Source organism: Fulmarus glacialis, unplaced genomic scaffold, assembly GCF_000690835.1.
Source record: "Fulmarus glacialis isolate BGI_N327 unplaced genomic scaffold, ASM69083v1 scaffold8856, whole genome shotgun sequence".
In the NCBI taxonomy this organism is placed as follows: Eukaryota; Metazoa; Chordata; class Aves; order Procellariiformes; family Procellariidae; genus Fulmarus; species Fulmarus glacialis.
Genome location: NW_009218704.1, coordinates 7878 through 31010, shown reverse-complemented (window position 1 = coordinate 31010; position 23133 = coordinate 7878). Strand labels below are relative to the sequence as shown.

The 23133-nt window shown below is 45.6% G+C and overlaps 1 protein-coding gene across 1 annotated transcript; it reads right to left on the bottom strand.

Annotated features, from left to right (window-relative positions):
• Positions 1 to 320: 320 nt before the first annotated feature.
• On the bottom strand, positions 321 to 18772 carry LOC104078470 (runt-related transcription factor 1-like; the record flags this gene model as incomplete). The annotated part of the gene is given in 2 exon segments (XM_009580116.1): positions 321 to 512; positions 18555 to 18772. Coding segments are annotated over 2 exon segments (410 nt in total), but the record flags the coding sequence as incomplete, so codon positions are not given.
• Positions 18773 to 23133: the final 4361 nt, after the last annotated feature.

Sequence of the window (23133 nt, the reverse complement as noted above, 5' to 3'; positions counted from 1 at the left end):
GATAATGCATCTTTGCAAGAAAACAATAACTTTCAAGACGTTGCGGTTCTAGCATAGGTGAGGTTACCAAACACCGTGAACTGTACTGACACCAGGAAGACAAGACAGTACAGACCCCTTAAAAGCTGTCAGGTCTTTAGAAATACAGACGTAAGTTAGGAAGCCCCTCCTTTCACTCATTAAAGGCTCTCACTCGTTAAAGGCGGCCAAGGAGAGTCCAGAAGAGATGGAGGGATGAGGGGCAGCGCCTGCGAGCCCCCGCGCTCCACAGGCTGGTGGGGTGGAGGTGGGCGAGCGGGGGGAGGATTTCAGGTACTTACCCTGAATCTGACTCTGAGGCTGAGGGTTAAAAGCAGTGGTGTGGTTCAAGGAGGCTCGTGGGTTGGGTGTGGGGGCTGGGTGGTGTGGGCTGACCCTCATGGCCGTACGACGCAACTGCTCCAGTTCACTCAGGCGCTCTGAAAAGGACAAGCTCCCGGGCTTTGTCTGCTCATCTATTTTCTGACGATGTCCTATTGTGGGAGGGGGGGGAAAAAGATCAGAAAATCTCACTGATACATGAGGTCTGTTGATTTATTTTCTTTTTTTAAAATTTTTTCTTTTTTTTTTTAACCCCTCATCCACTGGCAAAGTACCTAACCAGCTAGTGGCCGTCTGAAACTAAACTGAAACCACCTCTCCGCAAGCACAGGAGACACAAGCAAGTCATGCATTGTAACCGTATCGCGGGGCAGCCCGAGACATGGCCTAGTCTGAAGAACCAGATCCACTGAAAATTGCAGTGCCTTCTTACACCTTGTGCTGGGAGAGGAGGTGTTTTTAACAGGAGGATGGTCTGCAAGGGTGAATAAAAGGAGGAACTTCTAGTGACCCCTGTACTAAACCTGCACTGGAGTAACTCATGAAAAATTCAATCCCAGATTGTCATAAGGTACCATAATTAGACAAGTACTACAGAGCTATAAAATAACAAACCCAAACAAATCCCATTTTTTGATCCTTTAGCAATGGATTTACAGACAGAAATAGGAAAGAAACACCAGAAGTTGGCAGAATTGCAACTGGAGTAATGAAGTCTCTCTTAGTGGCATCAGGAGCTTCAAAAACATGCGGTCCCACCAGACATCCAACTATAAGAGAGTAGATGCTGACATTACAGCATCAGCCAGCGCACAGCGGACTTGGCCGCAGCCCCCAGGGCAGCTCTTGGAGCACGGTCCCCATGAAGCTCCAGTGCTGCGGCCCCGCAGGGCTGGGAGGGGACAGGGAAGGCACTGGAGAGGCCCAGCTCCAGTGCAGCATCGAGGCACATCCAGATTCAGCTGGAAGGGCAGAGACGTATCTCATCACGGCAGGACTGGTTTCAAGATAAGCCTTAGCTATCAGCCACGAGAGGTATGCAAGGACTAAGGTAATGCATTTCTAACTGTTGCCTGTGGCTGCTCTCTGCTCTGGAATCCTTTGTGTGTCAACCTGCAACCACAAAGACTGCATACAGAGCATACAAGAGGGATGTCTCGTCTGCTGGAGCACTTGCTCCTCCGGCAGGCAGGACAAAAGCACAAATTTTAAATCCTCTTTCATAGAATCATAGAATAGTTTGGGTTGGAAGGGATCTTTAAAGGTCATCTAGTCCAACCCCCCTGCCGTGGACAGGGCCATCTTCAACTAGATCAGATTGCTCAGAGCCCCGTCCAGCCTGACCTTCCACCCTCTTAAGAGTTAACCTATTGCCATGACTTTGCAAAACACTTTTGTGTCCCTTGTTTTCCAGCCCTATGAGATATACTTCAAAAGTAGGGTATCTTATCCTGGAAGGCTGCTGATGCTATGCTTTGGGGCTGAAACGGAAACCTCCCTAGCAGACTTGTGTTTGGTGAAATGTCTGAAATGGGATGGTTCAGCCACGTTCTCAACCAGGTGGAATCAAAACTTTGCTTTGTAGTTTTCCCCCAATAGGGCTTTTTCTTCTGAAAGATCACAGAAAACAGCCCTTCAGCAGAAAGCCCAAAAGCAGACTGCCTCTGGCACACAAGTTCTCCTTTCAAAGATGCTCCTTCCAAATGGAGAGCAAGATACTGATTGCAGTGAGTCCGTGAGGAAATATCCTCAACCCACCTGTATTTAGTCAATGGAGTAGGATCCCTAGCTCCAAAAATGTAATTTTCATACCCTCTGCTTGGGGACCTTCTGTGGAGCAGTGAATGTCATCGTCCCTCCTTTTCCTCCAAACCCAATCCCATTTTTGCACTTTAAATTTGTCTTAAGAATCAGCTGCCTCGTGAATCTTTGTGGCTTATCCCTTTCCCTTTCTTCCTATAGGGCACTGTTACCCGGATGGGAATGCACATCACATCTCTAGCCCAGAGGTCAAACATCTTTTTTACTACTTGTTCTCTTGAAGAAGGTGGCATTATTCTTGGTTTCTGCTGAACACCATCGTTTGCTCTCTATCTGCTCCTGATTTTAATTTTCGTGTTGTGAAGAGTTGCCTTCTGCAGCTTTCTTCGGATCTCCATCCTCCCCGCAAGGAGGTGGCCAGTGCTGTTCCTACGGTGAGTCCTCTCAACTCACGGCTACAGCAGTGAAACAGACTGGCACAAAACTCCTGAAAATAACCCACCGTGCCCTATTCCACACATCCCTGTAGTATTTAATACATAAACATTCATAAACATCCAGCTTCCAATTTTGAGTATCAGTGAATAAGCAGAAAAAGATCTCTGAAGAGCTCTGTATGCCCCTTACTCTACAGAGCACTCTTTCAAGCCACCCTAACAGCTCAATCAAGACACAGGACCATTTTATGCACTAAAAGGAAAATGTGCATTTAAAAGCAGTTCCCAGTAGCTGCATTTCTAAAATTAAATTTTATAACTTGTATTATGGTTCCAAATCGCAGTGGCTCGGCATTTCTTCCTGTTGCCAGGCCCTTTGGCACAGCTTGAACTGTCTCAGATTCCACACTGTGCTGTAAATTATCCCAAGAGGGGGGAAAAAAAATTAAAATATAAAAAGACGTACTATATAGTAGCGGTTTCATCATTAAAGAGTCCCATTAAGGCTTCCAAAAAAAAAAAAAAAGGAGGCGAGAAGAGAAGAAAGATGAAAAAGACTTTTATCTGACATTCTGGTTGGTCAAGAGCAAACGCTTCATTTGTCAGCAGTGCAAAGCTGGACGCTGCCTCAAGCCTTGGGCTTCTAACACTGGCCTTGAACGCAAACATGCGGAGTCATACAAGATGTGTAAAATACCTCATACATTTGGATTATTTTAAGCTTCAGCAGGCTCAACCCAGGTCTTGCAGAGCCAAGAGCCAGGTCCTTCCAAATCCATCCCCCCAATGTAATTTATTCCTAATTTCGAATTCCGCCCAGACATCTTCTGCTTTTAAGTGAGTGCACCAGTGCCAAGTTTGACCTCCTGCTACCCTACTTTCTCCTCCTACCTTCCTGGTGCTGCCCTCCCGGCATCCGGAGGTTTGCGGCCAAAAACCAAGCGGCCCGGCAGCTCAAGCCGGTGTGCTAGCAGCCTCGCGCGGAGATGAGTGGTTCCTCTGAAGCCAACAGGACAGGGGCTGCATTAAAGCCGGTGAGGCAAGAATTAACTTTCCCCTTTGAATCCAGCTCAGGCACTAAATTTGTGTCGAGCTGGCACAATGCCAGGCAGGGCAGACAAACCCGAGCTTGCTCTGAACTACCCAGCTCACAGGCAGCAAGCAGGGCAAATTAACCCAGGCACAGCATCCTCCCGAGGTCACCGCGGGGCACCCCGTTCCCAGGCCAGCTCCCTCTGAGCTGATGGGAGTATCTCTGCATGTCTCCATCGTGCACCCACCAGGCAAAACTACTGGCCCCCACCACCCAGCCTTGCGCTGCCCCAGATCATCCTGCTGAGCCCGAGAGCTGCCTCATCCCTTGGGCTTGTGGAAATCCCACTCGCGTCAATGCATTTGGGGAGGAAAGATCAGCGCCAGCAGGTTCCTTCTGAGGGGAACTCTGCTGTTGTTTTCACCCATATGTTGTAATTTTTGGTGGGAACTACCTAGAAACAACGTCAGGCAATTGTCACCTCAAGATGTAGCTCCAAAAGTGGCTCTCCCCCCCACCCCCACCCCCCCCCGCAATCAGAAGAGCTATTTCACCTTTTCTCCTTTGCTGACTGCTGCAGGTAGCAGCACAGAACCTGTTTTGCATGAAGGGCTGCAGCAGGAAAGTAAAGAACTGTGTCAGAAAAATGTAACAAATATAAACGGTCTTCCCAAGCCACTATAAATGCACAAGCAGAGCTTTGCTAGGGTGACTTGTATTTTCATGTTTATTAGCTTTACTTTGAAGTTACCCTCTAAACACCTTGCTTAAAGAGCAGGCAAGTTATCCTCGGCTCACCCCCATAAAGCCCAGGACTATTATTATCCCCCTTTTGTAGGTGGAAAACTGAATGACGGCGAAATGAGGTGACTTGCCCGTGGTCAGGCAGTGACCCTGTGGCAGACGCTCGCCTCCCAGCTCAGCACGGTGACCACAAGCCCAGGCTTCCCCTTCGCAGGAGAGCAGCATGATGCAGGATGAAAAAGAGCAGCGGGAAGGTGCTTGGAAACGGTGCAGTTCTGCTGAGCCGGCAGTTTGGCCACGAGGATCTGCCATGAGACTTTTGCAAATCAGATGGGACTTTATGGACATCAATCAAAAATCCAGCTGAACGAAGAAGACCTTGGCCCAGAGCTCACAGAGAGAGTCGGCTTGCCACGAGACGGCACTGCTGTCCTCTCTCCCTCCCCACGTCCTCATACTTTTTGTCAAGCATCAATGTGCGGGTACTAGCACAGAAAAGAAAAGGGCAGCATCTTTTTCCCTTGGATTGCAGGGTCAGTGTTTGACACTGGAATAAATAGGACTTCCAGGCTGCTTGGCTAAACCACAGGGTTTGGGGGCTTTGGGACATTTTTTTAACTTATCCCTTTCAAATACTGTCTCAGGCAGGCCAGGTGGATTTTTTTATGCAGAATATTAAGCAAAGAAGGCAGAGAAAACATTAGCTTTTCCGATACTTTTACAGCAACGCAACATGAAAGTGCTTTCCCTCTTAATGGGAAGGAAACACAGTTTTATAGACTTTAAGAGACCGTGGAGCACTCAGCTTGGCCCGCGGCCATCTGGTTGGGGCTCTGGATGTGGAAACAACAAGAACAAAGTGCCTTGGTGGCCCCCATTTTTGTGCACATCAGGCAACGTGCACAAATGGGAATGGTTGTTCGGTCTGGGTTTCACACCGCGGCCGGCCCCACAGAAGTGACAGCAGCGCTCCGGGCTGCCTCGACGTGCCAGATGTCCCATTACTTTCCTTTTAACCTAGTTTTTAGAAGTGTCACTAGATGCCTTTCAGGTTCAGAGGGGGAGAAGCAGGTGAAACAGAGGCTAAGGGAAGGTACGAGGGCATCGGTACTCTCCTTCTGCCAGCTAAAGCTACCGAAATTCTGTGGGTACCCAGGACCGTTTTACAAGTAAACACTGCTGGAATGGATTAATGGACACTTTTCCTCTCTTTTAGTCAAGTCACAGGACGAGTACACTCTTCCGTCGCTTGCTGTCATTCACTCACAAATCTGATTATTTGGAGCTGGTGCATCAGGAGGTACTAACGCCCACAAAAGATTTGGGCTTGGAGGACCAGGTGTCTGACGGATACTCACTGGCCCATGGCTGCTGAGCATCCCGGCCAGAGGCAGACCCGAGTAGAAACGCCACAGCTTTTCCTGTGTATGATCCACAAGTTTTCTGCCCAAAATCAGCAGGTTGTACTTGCGTGGAGATAGCATAAGGGGAGTTTAATTGAGCGGAGCCCTTTCTCCCCAAGGCGAGCAGAATACCTCCCCCTCTCTCCTCTGCCCCCCACCTTTCCAGGTGGAAATGGAAACTTTTCACACCCAAAAAGTGGATTACACACGGGAAAATAGAGCATCTGGCCAGACTTTGCCGAAGTAGGGAGTGACTGATGAGACCCGACGCTTTGGTTTAACGAAAGCTGGCTGCTTTAGAACCGTGTTGGACCTTAATCCAAGCATCTCCTCTTTTCAGGGCTGTTTGTGTTCAGGGCTTTGGTTTGGCTCCAGCTCTAGTGCAGTAGAAAATAAGACATGTTTCATTGTGTCCAGTTAATAAAGTGGTAAACATTGTTTTGTGCCATGGAACTAAAATAAATCCAATTATTTTGTACATGGTGAAGGATGAGAAGAATTCTTTCATATTATTCTAGGAAGTGAGCACACTATCTTTATTGCAAAAAATGATCTAGTCTTGTAAACAAAAGTGAACTAAAGTATAGTGCTTCTATATTACTACCAAGCAGGGAAATGCAAATGCTTGAAAATCAGCTATCCTGCTTGCTAAAAAGCATTTTTTTTGTTAACAATAGAAATAGTGCCTTAAGTGCATAAACAAGTAATATTTTTCTATGTGCCAGATATGCCAGATATAAAATACTTTGCACACTCTTTTTCCCTGATTTCCTATCTGCACAGAAAGAGCAAGTAGCATAACTTTTATTTGCTATGTTTTCAAACAGACCTGACCTGATCCTGTAGAGATGTATGCACAAGCTTAGCGTAGGCACTAACCACTGTTACACAGCAGCCCACGGGGCTCTAGGAAATCACGCTTGAAAATCAAACCAATCCGTAGAGTGGCTTGCTCTCTAGTCTCCATCACTTGGAAAAGACTTATACCGCACTCAGGCATTAGAAGGATCAGTACAGGACAGTGTCAGAGCTCACCAGCTTCTCGTACAGTGTTAAAAATATAATGTAAAAAGTTCTTAAAAAAGGAATTAGACACACTGTAGGATATTTTCTCTTTCCTCAGTTAAAAATATTATTGCTGTGGTGAGGAAAAACAATGGTGATGGTAGTTAGAGCTTTGAGTAGACTCATCAGCAATTATTTTTTTTTGCTGTTTTTCTTAAGCGCTGTACAACGCCAGCCTTCTTTCCAGACACAAGGAACATCATGGTAGACAGGATATTATGCTAAACGTTTTCGTGCTGTGTCTGTAATTACCAGAAGAATCAGTGTTGGTCATCAGACCTGACCTGACCGTAGGCACAAGGTGCTGGGAAACGTGTGAATGAGGCTGGACCATATGCGACTCGATGACCAGGCTGACATCCAGCCGCTCTTCAGAAGCAGAATGCTGAGCAACGCCAAGCACGGACAGACTGACACTGGGAAGCCCTTCCAGGTGTGCTTCTCCTATCAACTCCCTGGCAAACCTCACCCCTTCTGTGTCTCTATGGAAAAATCTGCTTGTTGCTCTGAGTAACTGCAGACATACGAGACATTTCAGGTACGATCCTTTGCCGAGCATTTAATTTTTCCACCAGGTGATCCAATTTGGCTGTGTCACTTGAACAAGTGTCCAGTGATATGAACAAGGTGAATAAAGATTTATATGGCAGGTTGCCCGCTCTCTGATAACTCCCTGCTTTGCCTGGGGGAAACCCCAGGTAGCTTCTCGCACCTCCGTGGGGGGGTCAGTCGCCCTACCGTAACAACATGCACCCTGAGCAGCTGGTGCATTTTTTTCCTACGTGTTTTAACAGTAGTTAAACAATATTTTGGCGGTATTTTTTTTCTTACCTCTTCTTTTTTAAATCAATGTTTTTTAAAAAAAACCACACAAATGGACGCTATAGGTAGAGCAAAATTTGCAATGAGAGGGAGTCCCCCCGGAACAAACAAGAGCAGGTGGGAGAGTCTGGACCAAGCCCCTCTTGCATGGTGTACACTAGAAAACAAACTTCGGTTTCCTGTTTTCCAGGGGAGGGCCCTAATTGCAGGCTGAGAGCCCTTTCCATCACTGATTCGCTATGCAGCTGCCTGGGGAGAGCTCCAGTGGGGAACGTCCCAAGGAAAAGGGACAAGCGGAGGCTGCCGGTCTCCCTCGCTCCAGCCGGCACGTTGACTGCGAGACCGCGGGCTCCTCCGGGCTGGGTCCCTCCAGCTCTCTCCCTGCCTCCTGACGAACATATGAAAAGCCTCACGTCTATCCTGAGGTACCACAGCCAGAAAAAGCAATCTTGACAGTTTTTGCAAGGCAGGAAATATGCTTCCTCTCCCCCCAGCTCTGCTGGTGAGGCCTGTGCTGTACTAACAAATAGCAATGCACAAACGTATTTCCACTTAAAACACAATTATTTTGCTTGCCATGGATCCACCAAAACTTCTGGTGAATCTGACATATATGTGTCCTCTATTTCTGTCATGGAAGTGCAATTACTCTGTGGGTTCACCCCGGGAATTAGGTCATCGCAGCGAAGGGAAGTAAGGGAACCGAGCGTTAGGAGTTTGGAGGGAAGAAGTTGTTCATGAAAGTTAAATTAGTCTGCAAAATTATACCCTTCGCTTTCTTTTCCCTTTCCCCCATGTCAATGTACATACTTTAAAAATCCCGACTCCTTGACAAAGTTTGAATGACTCCCAACTTAAGCATCACATTGCCAAAAGCCTCTTTTGTTTCTTTATAGTTTGCATCTTCCCACACGTACAAACCGCCATAAGAATACCCTCCAGCCATGGGCTGAGCCATCATAGTTGAAGATATGTATGAGAGAGTAGGTGCAGAATGAGGCACAACCAGCCAACCAACAGCTCAGCAAGCAACCAAGAAAAATACAGGCACAAAAAGACACCTCTGTCCAAAGAAAAGCTGCAGAAACACATGGCTCAGGCAGCGAGGACTGAGCCGCCATTTGAGCAGCCCTTGGGAGAAGGTTGTCTCTCTGCCAAATACAGGGTACCACGCTCCTAATTCAGACACCTTAATCAAATGCGGAAGCTTAGGTGGGATGAACCTGGACACCCTCCCCCAGCCTGAGCGGGAAAAGCGAGGGATGACAGCATTTGCCACCTTCGCAGTGCCTCCGAGAGGACAAATGAATGGGAAAGTGGGTTGCACAAACACCACGGTATTGAAGGTCAGAGAGATAGCTTAGACAGAAACCCATTTCACCAGCCCACCGAAATATCTCTAGACCAGTGAAAGGTCTTCATCATTCAGCCTCAGAGTTGAACAAGGGACCTGCAACTTAAAGGTCAAGTCCTGTGCCTCACTGTTTATGTAAACCAGGGGAATTTGGCAACACAAAAATAAATTTACCCCCCATGGATACTGACCATTTAGACTTTGACGACTTGTAAAAACCTTCGCTCCTGTCCAAAAAAAGTATCTAGCCAGCTACGCGCTTCCCTTGAACTAAAGACCTTTGCTTTTACCAAGTCTGGTGACTGGTGTTTCCTCACAATAGTTGAAAATACCTGTTTTTCCAAAGAAATGAGTTTGGATATTTTAATCTGTAGGTTACTAAGCAGTCTCTCCTCTGTACTAACGCTCCATTGTGCCTACAGAGGACTGCAGTTCACTGAAAGCTCATAAATTTCATGTGGTTCTGCCTAGTCTTTATTTTAGGTTCTTGAACCATTTTTTGCTTTCCTCATTTTCTTTGCAGCTGCGGAGAGATATAGTAAGCTACTGTATAGCATTTTGAAAGCAGGGCCTCTGAGAAGTTTCCAAACTGCATACAAGCAGGTTATTCTTTGGCTTGTTTTCTTTGGCTTGGTGTTAGCAGTACAGAATGAGTCAAACAGTATTAACTTTCAAGAGGGAAGTGGTGTGGTCAACCAAAACTGTTTGCGGCTAGATTGCGAAGATAGGTAGAGCAGGTAATGAAGAACAGCCCATAATGCAGGGTGTAGGTAGGAGAGGCAGACAGACTCAGACAAACAGAATCCTTAATAATTAAATCAACACTGTCGCCTAAATTTTTCTGCAGCTTTATGTGCTAAGGTTATGACACAGCCTGGCTTTTCTGGACTGGTCAGCCTTGAGAAGATGCCTGGTGCATGTCGTGCTTAATGGACTCAAACTACCACGCTCTGCAAGGGAAGAATAAAGGTTGGGTGCTATGAAAAAAAGAAAAAGAAATATATCAACTTTTCATTTTGTGGCTGGTTACATTCTTTCTTGTGTCTCCTCCCATTTTTACAGGCTGTTGCTTATCTGCTCCACAATTAAAGAAGGCAAGGAAGATGTTTCCACCGTTCCCTCTCTTTAGGATGCGTTTCAGGTATTAACAAGCACATCGTGCCCTCATACAACAGACAACTCTTTCTCTTACGATTCAGAAGAAGAGTCGAGATGGCCTCTCCCAAGCCTTGCTCTCCCTCACGCCTTGCACAGACCCGTGCAGCACTGACATAGGAACAGTCTGACCAAGATTTATCATTAACACTAATAGAAAATGCATTTACTCATTACAATTCCCAATTGCAGCGGACGAGCAAAAAGCAAGGGCACAAACAGAGCTGCAGAGCAAAAGTCCTTTCTGCATTCTTCACGACGGGTGACAGAGGATGAAGCAAAAGCCTGCAGTGTTTTCGCAGGGGCCTGCAAGGAGGAAACTGCTGCACCTTCTGATAATCCAGGGCAGGCGAAGCTGGGAGGGACTGCAGTGCAGATGGATTTTCACCCCTTCCAGTTACATTCCAAGAAGAAAACAGGGCTGTTCACCGGAACAGTGCTGCACAGCTTCATCCAGCCTTTCTCTTAGACACGTGTTATTTTGGTAAACCCGTAAGTAAGGCAACTCCTCAAAACCAGAGGCTTCAGAAAAGGTCCCGCACTGCCAAAAGCTTGTTTGGCGAACGGGAGTGTCTGACCACTCCAGACAGGGTGAAAGTTTCCCTCCCCCTTCTCCCAGCTCCCTTAGGAGCCTGAGGAAGAGAAAGTCCCCTCTCTCCCACCTCCTTCGGAGAGCAGGGTGAAGGAAGCAGGTTGCAGAAGTTGTGTGCGATTGGGTCCTGCTGCCCTCCAGCCCATCCCTGCAGGAAACTTTCTCGTCTGCCGACAGTGCGGCAGGGATTCGGTGGTGAAGCCCGGAGGGGACAGCGGGATTGCTGACCAGTGCTCCAACAGCCCAGCTTTGGTAGCTAACCTCCTTCTAGGAAGGGTAGGGGCTCTGTGACACCCTAAAAAGAAGGCAAGGAAGTAGGCAGGTGCGACATGGGGTTTGAGCTACAAGTCCTTCCTTCCCCAGCTCATGCAAAGCCCCAACAGCCGCTACAAACTTTTCGTTCGCTCACGTTTAATGACTGCCATTCAAAAGCCCATCCTTGCTGAAGAAACATGATGGATGAAGGACCAGACTCAGAAATCTTTGATTCAGAGCACCACCTGGCTTCACTGGGAAGATACTTGAAGTGTCAGTGAACTAGGATCTGCAGTGGGGACCAGAGTATGGCCACATCCCCTACGGCCAACCTACTTGCCAGGGTGCTGCATATTGATGCTTTTCTTTACGTACACACACACAATACAAGTGGCATCTATACAGTCTGGTTTCATATTTCTACGGAAAATGCTCTCCCCCCAAAAGACTCGTTCAGCGATTTTAACAGCTACGAATCCTTTGTAGGTAAGTGCAGTTGACAGGAGAAAGTCAGACCTACTGACTGCTTAGGAAGCATTTTCAGTAGTAATATACATTCACCTAATTCTGCTTTTGTCACAGTTACAGAGTACTTGCCCACTGACTCAGACCGAGGCTGTATAGCCCTTGAAAATCCCACCACGCAAATATAGGTAAACACTTAAAAATATTCACCACAGTCTTTGTAGCCGTTCAACCACCAGGCGATATAATAATGAAGTGCAAAAAAAAAAGTTGACAAAGATGAAAAAAGTGAAAGAAATGAAAAATAACTACCTACCTGTTCTCAATTTGAAATCACACTAATTCAAGGGGGGGGTGGTGGTGTGTGGAGAGATGTGTAGGATTAAGTGACTCAAAAGAGGAGTTGAAATAATTTCTATAGGACCGGGCCAGTCTTATTGCTGTTCCTAGCCCACACGGCAGCAACTCTGGTTTCCTGTTTACCTGCTTTATGTGAGGAAGGAGCTTGCCTTGTCAACACTTCTGTGCATCTTGAAAAAACCAGCCAAATAACTAGGCAAGCAAATATGTATGAGCTACCACACTCCCAGAAAAGCAATCTCGACACAAGATTTTGTATTGCACGTATTTGGCAATTTTATTAAACTAAAATGATGAATTCCCTGCCTCACATCACCCAACATCAACTCTCCTAACTGACTCAGCAGTGGGACTGATAAATGCCAGGGAAAATAAACCTGTTACATCTTTTCCAGATGGAAAAGAAATGTCTGCACCATGAAACCTCAAGGATGCTAAAAACCTACTGAGGTCCTACCTATTGAGTAGGACAAAAAGGATCCCCCATCACTGGGAGTGATCACACCAGAGAGTGCCGAGCATTCATATAAATTTCATAATGCTTTGCACATCTGATGGAGAACAACCAGCACTGTTTTTAGGGTAGCTGCGGGTAGCCGCTAGCCAGTTAAAGTCCATACGAGGCAGGTCTTGCCTGCATCTTGCCTGCACTGAGGGATCTTTGCACTGGGATAGTTACAGCAGCTACTGGTCTTTGCTTTTACTGATCTTTTCAGCTGGTGGGCAGCATGCCTGCTGCTATGTCTGTGTGATTTCCAGTCTGAAACCGGCTGCTTGAGAGCATGGGTCTCTCCATCTCCACTCGTGTATACAAGTTTTGCTTCAGGTTTCTGCTTCCAGTGAAACCCCCCCAGGGTGGCCAGAGGAGGGGACTTTGAGACCTCAGATAACAGGCTGGTGCTGTGCCAGCCCCGCCAGCTGCTGCGAGGGGGGCAACCCTGCCCCAAAGGGGCTGCTCCACCATCCCCTCGCGCAGGAGAAGGGGCTTGCTGAGTGGCTGGGATGCGGGGCACGGAGAGGTCTTTCCAGGACACGGGGGGACCCGAGAGCTGGGGAGGTGCCCGCGGATGCTCTGCAGAGCTGACTGCATCCAGGCATGCAACCTCTGGTCCCGTTCTGCAGCCAAACTTTTAACATCCAGTGTCAAGCGGTCCTGTGCTATGTGATGCTCCCGTGCTAAGCCAGAAGGCCCAATGCTCTGTCACTGGAGTAATGCAGGGTGGTTGTGTGAAAGTGCGTGCATAATGGAAAAAGGCCGATTTCCCCCTCACTCTTCACTTTTCTTCAGAAAACACAAGTCACAAAGGGACAAACAGCTCTCTGCTCTTTCGCTCTTTGTGTACTTTCGTTATGAAAAATGGGCTGGTGGCATGCACAGCTTTCACAGTGGGAGGAGACGTGCCCAACCACAGGACATACATCTTAGGCTGTTGTTCCCTTGCCGCTCGGAGGGACCGCGGAGCTGGCCTGGCTGCCAGGGGACTGCTAGGACTGTCCTGCCTGTTCAGAAACAACTCCTTCCATCTGCAAGCATGCCCTGGCAATAATATACCGCTTTATTTTATTTAAATGGATTCAATTGCTCTTTGTCCGTCCTTCCATGAGACACACACACACAGAGAAAGGAAACCAACAGCGATCCCCTACCTACCCGTACCCATTTAGAGACAGCAATGCATCAAGTCATGCTGTGTGAATCTGAGCTGGTGATGTTTTGTAACTTCCCCCAGCCGCCGCACGCTTGCATGTAACCGTTGCACAAGCCAACTACAAATGTCCCCAGAGTGCACCCATAATTTAAGCACTAGTCCGCCTACGTCAGTGTCACCCAGACAATAGGACACGGGGACACAAACACACAGGCTCAGACCCAGCAGTGCGCAACCGTCAGCTTTTCTTGCAGCCCATCCCTTTCTTTTGTCCATGCACGGTCTATTTAGATTGGAAGATCTCTGGGGCAAGTACCTTAGCCAAGATTTTTTAAAAAGCGATTAGCAAAGCTGGGTTGATACCGAGAGGGTGATGTGCTGCGGAGCACGCAGCTAGTGCTAGCAAAGGGAGAAAGAGTCCCCGTTGCGTTTCTGTTATGTAGACGATCAACTTGTAAACACCACCTTTTCCTCTACAGGTTTTCTGCTAAGTAATTTTTAGGCACTGTAAGTCTCCAGGTGAATGAAGTATCTGAAAAGCCATCACTGAAATTTACATGGTGGGTCTATTCCAATGACACGATGATTCATTTTTTCATGGTTTCTAAACTGTTCGTTGGTACATGTTAGTCTCAGTTTCCAACAGATGGAGGCACTTGCAGCAGAAAGCAAGCAAGAAATGAAGGCATTTAGTATTATTTCAGCTCACTGAGATGAAAAGGTGTTTTGGAGAACGGTTCGGCTTTTCCTTGCATGAAAGGCTAAAGGTGGAAGTGATGTGCAACCTTCAGAGGAATCATCCCTCCCCAGCCTGACATGTGCAGAGTCTTCCTCCCTTCTGCCACGGGACGGGGGATGTCGGCCCCTCGCGGGCTCTGCCGGCTCTCCTCCCAGAAGCTGCTCTGGGAGTCTAAGGTTTGTGGGCAAAGGTTGGACGGGGCAGGGGAAAGGATAAGCAGATCAGGTGCACTTGACACCACCAGCCCTTGGGGATTCCCTAAAAAAGACCTCAGGCCGGTCAAGGGAGTGTTTGAAGATTTCCTTCAGAACAACTACAGCCCATGGGCTTTCCTTGAACCTTACAAGTGAGACGGGATCACTTCAGATCAGGGTCTGAGGGTGCCCTTAACTGCGGTTGAGCAAAGATGTACCCCCCACCATGGCTAGCTTTGCCAGGAGGCAAAAGGATATTTCCGTCCCGAAAAAAGTGCTTCTTGGGCCAGCAGCTTTTTAAGCTCCTTCTCAAATCCTGCTCAGCAATATTAGTCTCTTTCCACTCCTTAGCATCCTGCCCTTTGATATAAGGATGCCAAAAAAGTATTTGGGAAAACCACATATCCAATATGGGACAATCACATTTAATGCCCAGCTTAACCTCGGACATCTCAGGCCCAGTGGGACTAAACCCACGTAGCCTTTTCCTTCTGCACTGTTTTCAGCCACCTAGTCCACTAGTGAATTTTTCAGAGCTATGTAGGTTGAAACAATTCAATGAGAAAAACAGAAAGAAGCAGCCAAAAGAAGAAAAACCTAATTTTTCAGCAGACGTACACAGTAGGTCAAATGGCCTAAGGGAAATATTTAATTTAAGAGTCATACTATTTCTACCAAGTTTCCTAACCAAAAGTATTTTCATCAGGAGCACTACTCTTGATCTGGTTACTGCTAATGATTTTCCCCATGGACTTAGCTCATAAAAACATAAATTGCTTTATGAATCATAGAATCATAGAAGTTGGAGAAGAAAATGATGGGTTAGGTCATCTTGCCCTTCTCCCTGACAGTGCAGTATTATTTCTTTTTATAAAAAATTTGAAAATAAGCATTTATTTAAAGCTGGAGAATTAAAATGCTAAGTTCAAAAGAGATTTTAAAAATACATAATGAAAGCAGTGGAGGAAGAGCCAGATTCTTAAGTACCTTGGCTCTCTCTACAAGTCATGACAATGTGATGAGAAGTATCATCTGGATAGGCACAGCCAGAAATTCAACGGCAAAAAAAGGACGATGGTGTAAGTCCTGCACATGAGTAATTACGATAGTTGTAAATGCAAATCCGGTAGTTACATAGGCAAATATGCTGCTAGGCAAAGACCCGGCCATCACAATAACCGTGACCAAATGTACTATGTGACATGCAAGAACCCAAAGTCTGCAGGCCTTTGTGCAGAGAGCGAAGGTGCGCACGTGTGATAATAAGCACCATGTTATCATCACCTATCGTGACATCTCCACACATCCCAGTGAGCCAAAAAGTCTGCACTTTGCATATTTGCTTTTGGAGCCTTTGGTTAGGGTATTTTTCTGTTTTCCAAAAGTGGCTTCAAATCCTGCTTTGTATTACTTTTTGAAGTTTTTTCCCCAAGCACATCTAGTTGAAGAGGCTGTCCTTCCACATTAAAAAACGCCACTTTGAGAACCTGTCTAATTCTGGCTCAGAAACTGGTCTTGATCCAATATTCTCTGCAGACAAAAGCAAATGTTTCTGTTATTTCTTAAGCTAATCAATCTTAAAGGTTTAAAAAAAGAAGTATTTCTGTGTCCTGTAAAATTCACTAAAAATCATCCTGGTGTGGAGTTCTGACTTTTGTCTCAGATGGTCTCCATCACCAGAAATGGCCCCTTACCTTCCAGCATTTTTCACGGAGAACGCAGGCACTCACTAGAATTCAGACTGTCTGAGAAACGTTCTAAACATAAAGTAAATGAATCAAAAACTGTTGCTGGAGTTGTTTTTGAACTCAGAATGTTTTTTCTAGATGTCTGTAAGACAGCAGTATCTAATTTTGTTCCCATTACTGTCTTCTACAGATTTCTTTTGAATCGGGACATCTTAGAAAATACATCTCGGTATTTCTGTAATTCCTTTAGCTCAAGCGAGCGAGTGAGTCATGGATCTGTAGGCATGAATGTTCCCAAATATCGATTACTGAAACTAGAAACACTCTAATCTAGCAGTTTTTATTTTGATTCTAGTCTCAATACAAGAACGCCTATATCATTTTAAATCCCTTCAGTACACAGCATGCATGTTTTGATACATCTAACCACAAATCTCGTATGTGAGTTTGCGCAGGTAACAGCCCTGCAATCTGTTTTTGTACAGGCTACACACGTAACTGATCTAATTGAACCAATGCAAAATAGGATACACCCACCGAGCAAGAGTAGAGAAAAATAAACATATAGCCCAAACCCGCCAGAACTGTCTCAGAATGGAGGATGCACTGGGTACCACTTCTTTTTTCCTTCACAGCCTGTGGTGTACCTCTTCAGGCCAATCCGTGTCTCAGTCAAACGTATAAAGAGGAGAGGAGATAGCACACTGATCGCAACCGCCGCTGCGATTCAGAAACCCTTGGTGAAAAGTCAAAGCGAAGGACTTTGCAGCCCACTTACAAATGAAAGGAGCATAATCCCTTCTACGCTGCGTCACGAATGACTTAGCGACAAAAGGAGCTGTGCATTCCTACCGAGGGGGAGCCTGACCTCTACTCCTGACACGCAGAAAGCCTCCTCCACTATGCAGCTGATTTGCCTGCGACAAAGTGAAATTATTTACAAGGAAGCTTTTACATACATTTGAGTGGGGAAGATAGGTATGTTGCTTCAGTATGTATTATATCTCTACTTCCTTTTTAAAATGTAGAATGTTATTAAATATTAACTATTATGCCAACTGAAGAATTGATTTAAAACAGTAGGTATGCCTGCAGGATGATTTTGTTTCTTACCATTCTAGCAGACTCATATTCAAAAAACCAAAGCTTATTTGTTGTCTGCAAACCAGGAACATGCCCAAGTAATTGCATATGCAAATCTGGAACTTGCATATACAAATATCTTTTTTATGTGCACAGCTGCCTGGTTCACCGGGGATATTTTTCAGGGACAATTCAACAACAGTTTAAAAAAAACCCCAACAAACCAAACTAAATAAGAAGCCTTACCCTGACAGCAGTATTTGTTTTAAAGTCTGGCCTCAAATCCAAAAAACATAGATCAGATTTTTCCACTAAATGCATGCAGCATCATGATGCAACTCAGACAATTGAAGGCTCGAGAAGAAAAGGCACAAGCAAGACATGAGTTTTCTAAGCTATTTTAGTTGAAGTTTCAAACCTTTCTTTTCTTCCCCCCCTTCAGTTAAGCAATCCCGAGCTGTGAGTCTCATTCTCTAGTGGGTGTTTGAATCCTGCTGCTCTCTTCTCCCGGGACGATTCCACTTAAGCAACAGCCAGAACTTCTGCCAAGCGTGCGGGAAGAGTGCAAGAAACTAACCACAAACCTCAATTTACATCAGGGCATTTCGATAAAAATATGAAAATGCCCCATTCGGCCTAGTGACTGAGGTTAACGATTGCCTCTGGTAACAGGCAGCGCATGTGCTGCAGAAGCATCTGTACCTGCAGATCTGCTCCACCCTCACTTCGCTTCACCCCGCAGACAAAACAGCCTGCCCTCGCCCCCCGAACAAAACAACCGCCTGTGTGAAAGGTGCGGGTATTCTCCTGGAGATATCAAACCATTCATCTCCTCCTTCTACTTAATTCTTAAAAAAAGAAAGGAAAAAAAAGAGGAAAGATTGGCTGCCTGTGAAAATGGGTGCTCCTAAGCTGTACGACAGCATGGGTATGGTGAACTCTGCAAGGCAGCAACCAGGTGTCCTCTCTCAGGCATTTATTTATTTTTGCAGCGTGGCTGAGCTTGAAAAGTTAGATCAATGACATATTGGTTTCCAATGCTTTAAAATCCTCTTAACATCTGAAAGGCAAGACTAGCAAGAAATGATGCGTAAGGTATACGCTGCCCACCTTTTACCAGCATCCCTTCTGTCAGCTTTTGGGTATGATCCAAGTCATCCCTGGGCCGATACTTTAGAAATGCAATGCAAGTCATCTTCTAAATCAGCTGGACACCCATGAAAAATAAGGCTTCGAGAAGGCATAATTAAAACCATTCGTAGGACAGCCTTGGCTTAAAACATACCCACTGCTGCACATGCATTGGATATTGCTGCGTTTCATGAGGCTGGTGATGAACTCCTATACTAAACCGTCAACTTGGCCTTCTGCAAATGCTGTCGTTAGCTCACTTACTTCTGGGCTCGCGAGGTCCGTCCACTGTTATCTTGATGGCTCTGTGGTATGTGGCTACTTGTGGCGGATTTGTGAAGACCGTGATAGTCAGCGTGAAGCTTTTCCCTGCAACAGGAAAAAAACGTTACTGAGCATATGTGTTGAGAAAAGGTGTACTCCTCATTTCAGATAGCACTCGAACACACCAAATGGCACTAAGACACTTTAGCTGTCCGTATCTGAAGACAGATATGTGCCCAGAGAGCGGGGTGTGTAATCTCACAACTGCCTGGTGCTGGATGCATTCCCTCTGTGGCAACTGCTCAAAGCTTTTGGGAAAAAAATTAATTTATATTTAAATGATCTACACTTTGTTTGTAAAAAAAGGAGGTTAACCCTAACAGTTAGAGTTTATCTGATCTACATGACTGCTGGTATGTTATCCGTACTTTCTAAAGGGTGTTAGTTCAGAGAGGCTTAGAAATGTGGCTGACTCTTCCAAAACTGCCACGGGAACCTGATCAACAGCGCTTGTTAAAATTAAAGAGAACTGGGTGCTCAGATCCCCTAGGCAGATCGTAAAATCCCACGCTTTGTGGTTGAAGCTAGCATTAGATCAATTCCATATTGTGAACCAGAACCCTTTAAAAATAATCTGCTACTGCAATGCCAAGAAACAAGGGAATGGAAAAAATAAAAAAAATCCCTACAGCCTGTCCACAGAGAATTAAAACATTTTATGAAGACATAGCAGAACATTACGCTTAGTTTCTCTATTATTCAGTAAGAAAACTGCGAAGGGCTTTTCAAAATTGTTATCTGCATGCCACGGCTCTAAGTTGGGAAAAGTACTCATTTTGGTAGCTGCCGGGGAGGGTTTCGTATCCCCTTGTGACTGCAATGCCGTCAGATCCTGCTACCCTTGGATTTGCTTTTGGCCAATGCCAGCACTTACTTCAGGCAGTTTTTAAATAACAAAAGTAATATTCTGCATCTTTGATGAGACCTCATATATGCCTTCATTATGGCTTTGGCCTGGACAACAATAAAAACATTGCCTGTCAGCAGGTTTGGCACAGTTATCTCAGCATCGCAGAGGACTCAGATACTGACAGGAATCTTCGTTATCAGTAAGAGACATCAAGGGACATCACCCCAAGTTAGATAACCAGGAACTGTTATAAGAAAATTGAGATTCTCCTCCTTTGGGCACATGCTGTGCGAGCCTTCCCATACAGATCTGCCTGCTTCATTTTACCACTTGGCTCCGGCCCTCCTGAGTGCTGAGTTTCTTCCCGTCTAAGACTTCCCAATTTTATTGTTTGCTTCGTTTATCTACATAAATAAATATAAATTTAAATATAAATGTAAATATAAATGCCTGCCTCTAGCAGCAATATTCCCCCCCTCCCTACGCACATTCACTTGCAATTCAATACTTCTCTTAATGCAGTTCCTACTTTGGTGCTAATGGTCTGCATCAACATCACGGCAAGCACACACACATAGCTGTTACTGGAAACTGTCCTCATCACGTCCCTGAGAATTAGGGAGGTATTCTCCCCACTCTACGGATGAGGAACTGTGGGGAGCTAAAGTGTCTTGGCCACAATCTCACAGGAAGCCTGTGGCCAGCAATGCTAACCACCTTGGCTGCTGCAACTAAATCCGACTATAATCCTGAATCACAGCTCTGACAAAACAGAAGCTGAAACACAAGCCTCGCAAATCCCAGGCCAGTGTCTTCCCACCTCCACATCCTCGCTAGAAAGCAGTCCCTGAGATCGAAAGAATTGCAACAGAAGCAAAAGTCATTTCAGATCCCTGTCTCAGGGCCGTTGGCCCCCAGCTCTTGGGTCCTGCATCTACCCAGACCAAGGATGGCTGTGTTCTTGACATTCTTTAAATACCAAATTACACGATAAAGCTTTACAGCTTTGTTACTTTTTCTCTGCCAGCACAACAGATCTTTCTATGAGGCATCAGTAATAAAGTTCAATAAAATTCCTCCCAAAAGACGTTATCACCCATAGCATTAGACTTACAAATACCAGAGAGAGACCTGTAGGTCTCCCTTCTTTCCAAAAATAGTTTCCCTGTATCATTATATACAACACCTAGATCACCAAGACTGAAAGAGACTTTGAAAATATACTTTATTCTCTTTACTAATCTGCAGTATTTCCATCTTGCTTCCTGTTAGGGGTTGGTTTTTTTTTTTACAACTGCTGATGCATTAGGTAAGGTACTCCTGCTAGAATACGTAGTCAATTTATTTCTTTAGAAGACTCTTGTGGAATTTCCAGATATAAAAGAAACGCAGAAAAAAATTTATAACAATAGTGAAATGTAGTAAAATGTGGCCACGTAACCAGTCTACAAGACCAGAACAAAGAAGAAGGAGGTGAAGTTACTTTCAAGATTTTCTACAGAACAGACTAGATCTCAGAGCCTGTACAAGGTTGTGACACAAGTTGGCAAAAGCAGGAAGATACTTAGCTTACTTCTTGTTGACAGAAGACTATTAATTAACCACATACTGGTTAACCACAGGCCTATATAACCATAAACCTACGTGTCACTCATTGCTGCTTACCAATAATTCTGGCTGTGCTTTTTCCCTGGTTATTCTGTTTCATTTGCATTGAGCTTTATTAAGTGGTTTTATCACTTTTATTCATAGCTTCTTCATCATTTATGTGTCTCGTTGACAAAGATAGATTTAGACTGGAGGTATTGTTAGTGAAATCTGTATTTTATGGATATACCTGTTTTGGGGTGACAGCAGGACTATAAACGTCTCCTCCTTGCTTTTATGTATTGTGATACAGCCATGATACAGATTTTTATTTTCAACTTACGCTTGCATAATACACTTACACAAAGTGTGCGCACATACACACATGCACACACATACATATCCAACATGCAGCAGACTAAACTGGTGGAAATAATACCAGATTAGTCAGTGGAGGCTGTATTCAGGCTCCCTAGCACTGCATCCTATATTAGATGCCATGATTTCTGATGCCTAAGTAAGTGGACCTCCAGCTATCGGTAAAAGACCTACACTTGGTGTCTCTGCTCAACTCAGAAAGGGGTGGGTGCCACCAAAACTGAGTCAGACAGCCTATGTGATGGACTGACCTCTCTAATGATTGTAAAGAGGGGCCAAACACCCCAAGAAGGCATTCTGAAACCCTGGCCTGGTTTGGATGCCTCCAATAGTCATGATGACAGTTTAGTGATGTCCTAGCAGTCACAGCAAGCCGGCACGTAGCCCTCCATTAGCTAACATCAAAATCTGAGATCCTCTGGGTTAAACAGTCCCATAAATCTACAGAAAACCATACACAAATTAGCTCGGGTCTACGATGCGTGGCTCAGTGTACTGAAGCCAATCGCTACTGCGTCATCATGGGAGCCTTTGCCGATGGTGGAAGGGCTGACGGGTGATGTCAATGTCAAGCTGTGCCTCACTGGGGTGCAGGAGTTACTTCAGAGACTGTTGCTCTCTCTGTAACTATCCCTGGCAGTTCCTAATATTAGGCATATAGCACCTCATGAGCACAAGCATTAAGTTCTCCAGATGTGGGACAGGGCTCTGCCTTTGGAAACCCTTCCCGCAGACATCAAGCATACCTTCATATGTGTAAGGGCAGAGCACAAGACTCACTGCTTCCATCAAGTCTTCCCTCACAAGTAGGGTGGGAAAAATTGCTTGGTAATGTTTATTTTTGCAAGAGCATTAAGGTCAGAATCCTTCTAGAAAAAATAATGGAAACAGTAGCATTTCTGGCCAAAATACAATACTGACTTTTGAAATGATACCTAGAGACTCTGTTGATGGGTTTGCTAGAGACTGTACTATCAAAAGTGCCCTCCAGAGTCACTGCTGATTTGCCAGCCGAAGTCAGATGGATTAAACCAGTTGTCCCCAGCTCATGACTTTACAGGATTGCTCGCGAGATCCCCTGATGCTGTGCAAAGCTGCAAGAACTTAAAAGGAAGCACAAAGCATAATATTGGCCGCCGGCGCCTGCTCAGCAATACTGTTCCTGGACCAGCAAAAGGGGAAGATCAGCCTCCAAGACCCAGGCATTTGAAGGTGGTGTGCCTGTGCTCTACACTGCAATACAGGAACTTGAAGCCTGCATTCAGTCTGCATCCCATCTGACAGAGGCTGGAAGCAAAACGAGCGGTGAGCTCACATCTAGCATGATGAGAGGTTATTTAAGTGATCCCCTAGAACAGCACCGAAGGGCTCTAGGGGGAGCAATAGGCTTGTAAGCTACGGCCCCTGGGAATGTTTGAGAGGAACCAAGAGGGAAAAATGAATCCCAAGTGACAACATGGTCACATGAAGCTCCCGTGTGCTGCTTTAGTCATCCCTGAGCAGTGTCATGACCAGATGGGTCGGGGGGTGGGAAGGCACACTTAAAATGTAAGTGGCTGCATGGGCAGATGCGAAGGGGAATGAAAACAGACATGCTTTAGGGAAGAGAGGCCACATCTTGAACCTATCACTTCATTTTAATCCACCTCTTTCTCAGCCAAAAAGAGCCGTTGATTCCGTTGATGGAAGTTCATCCAAATGAGG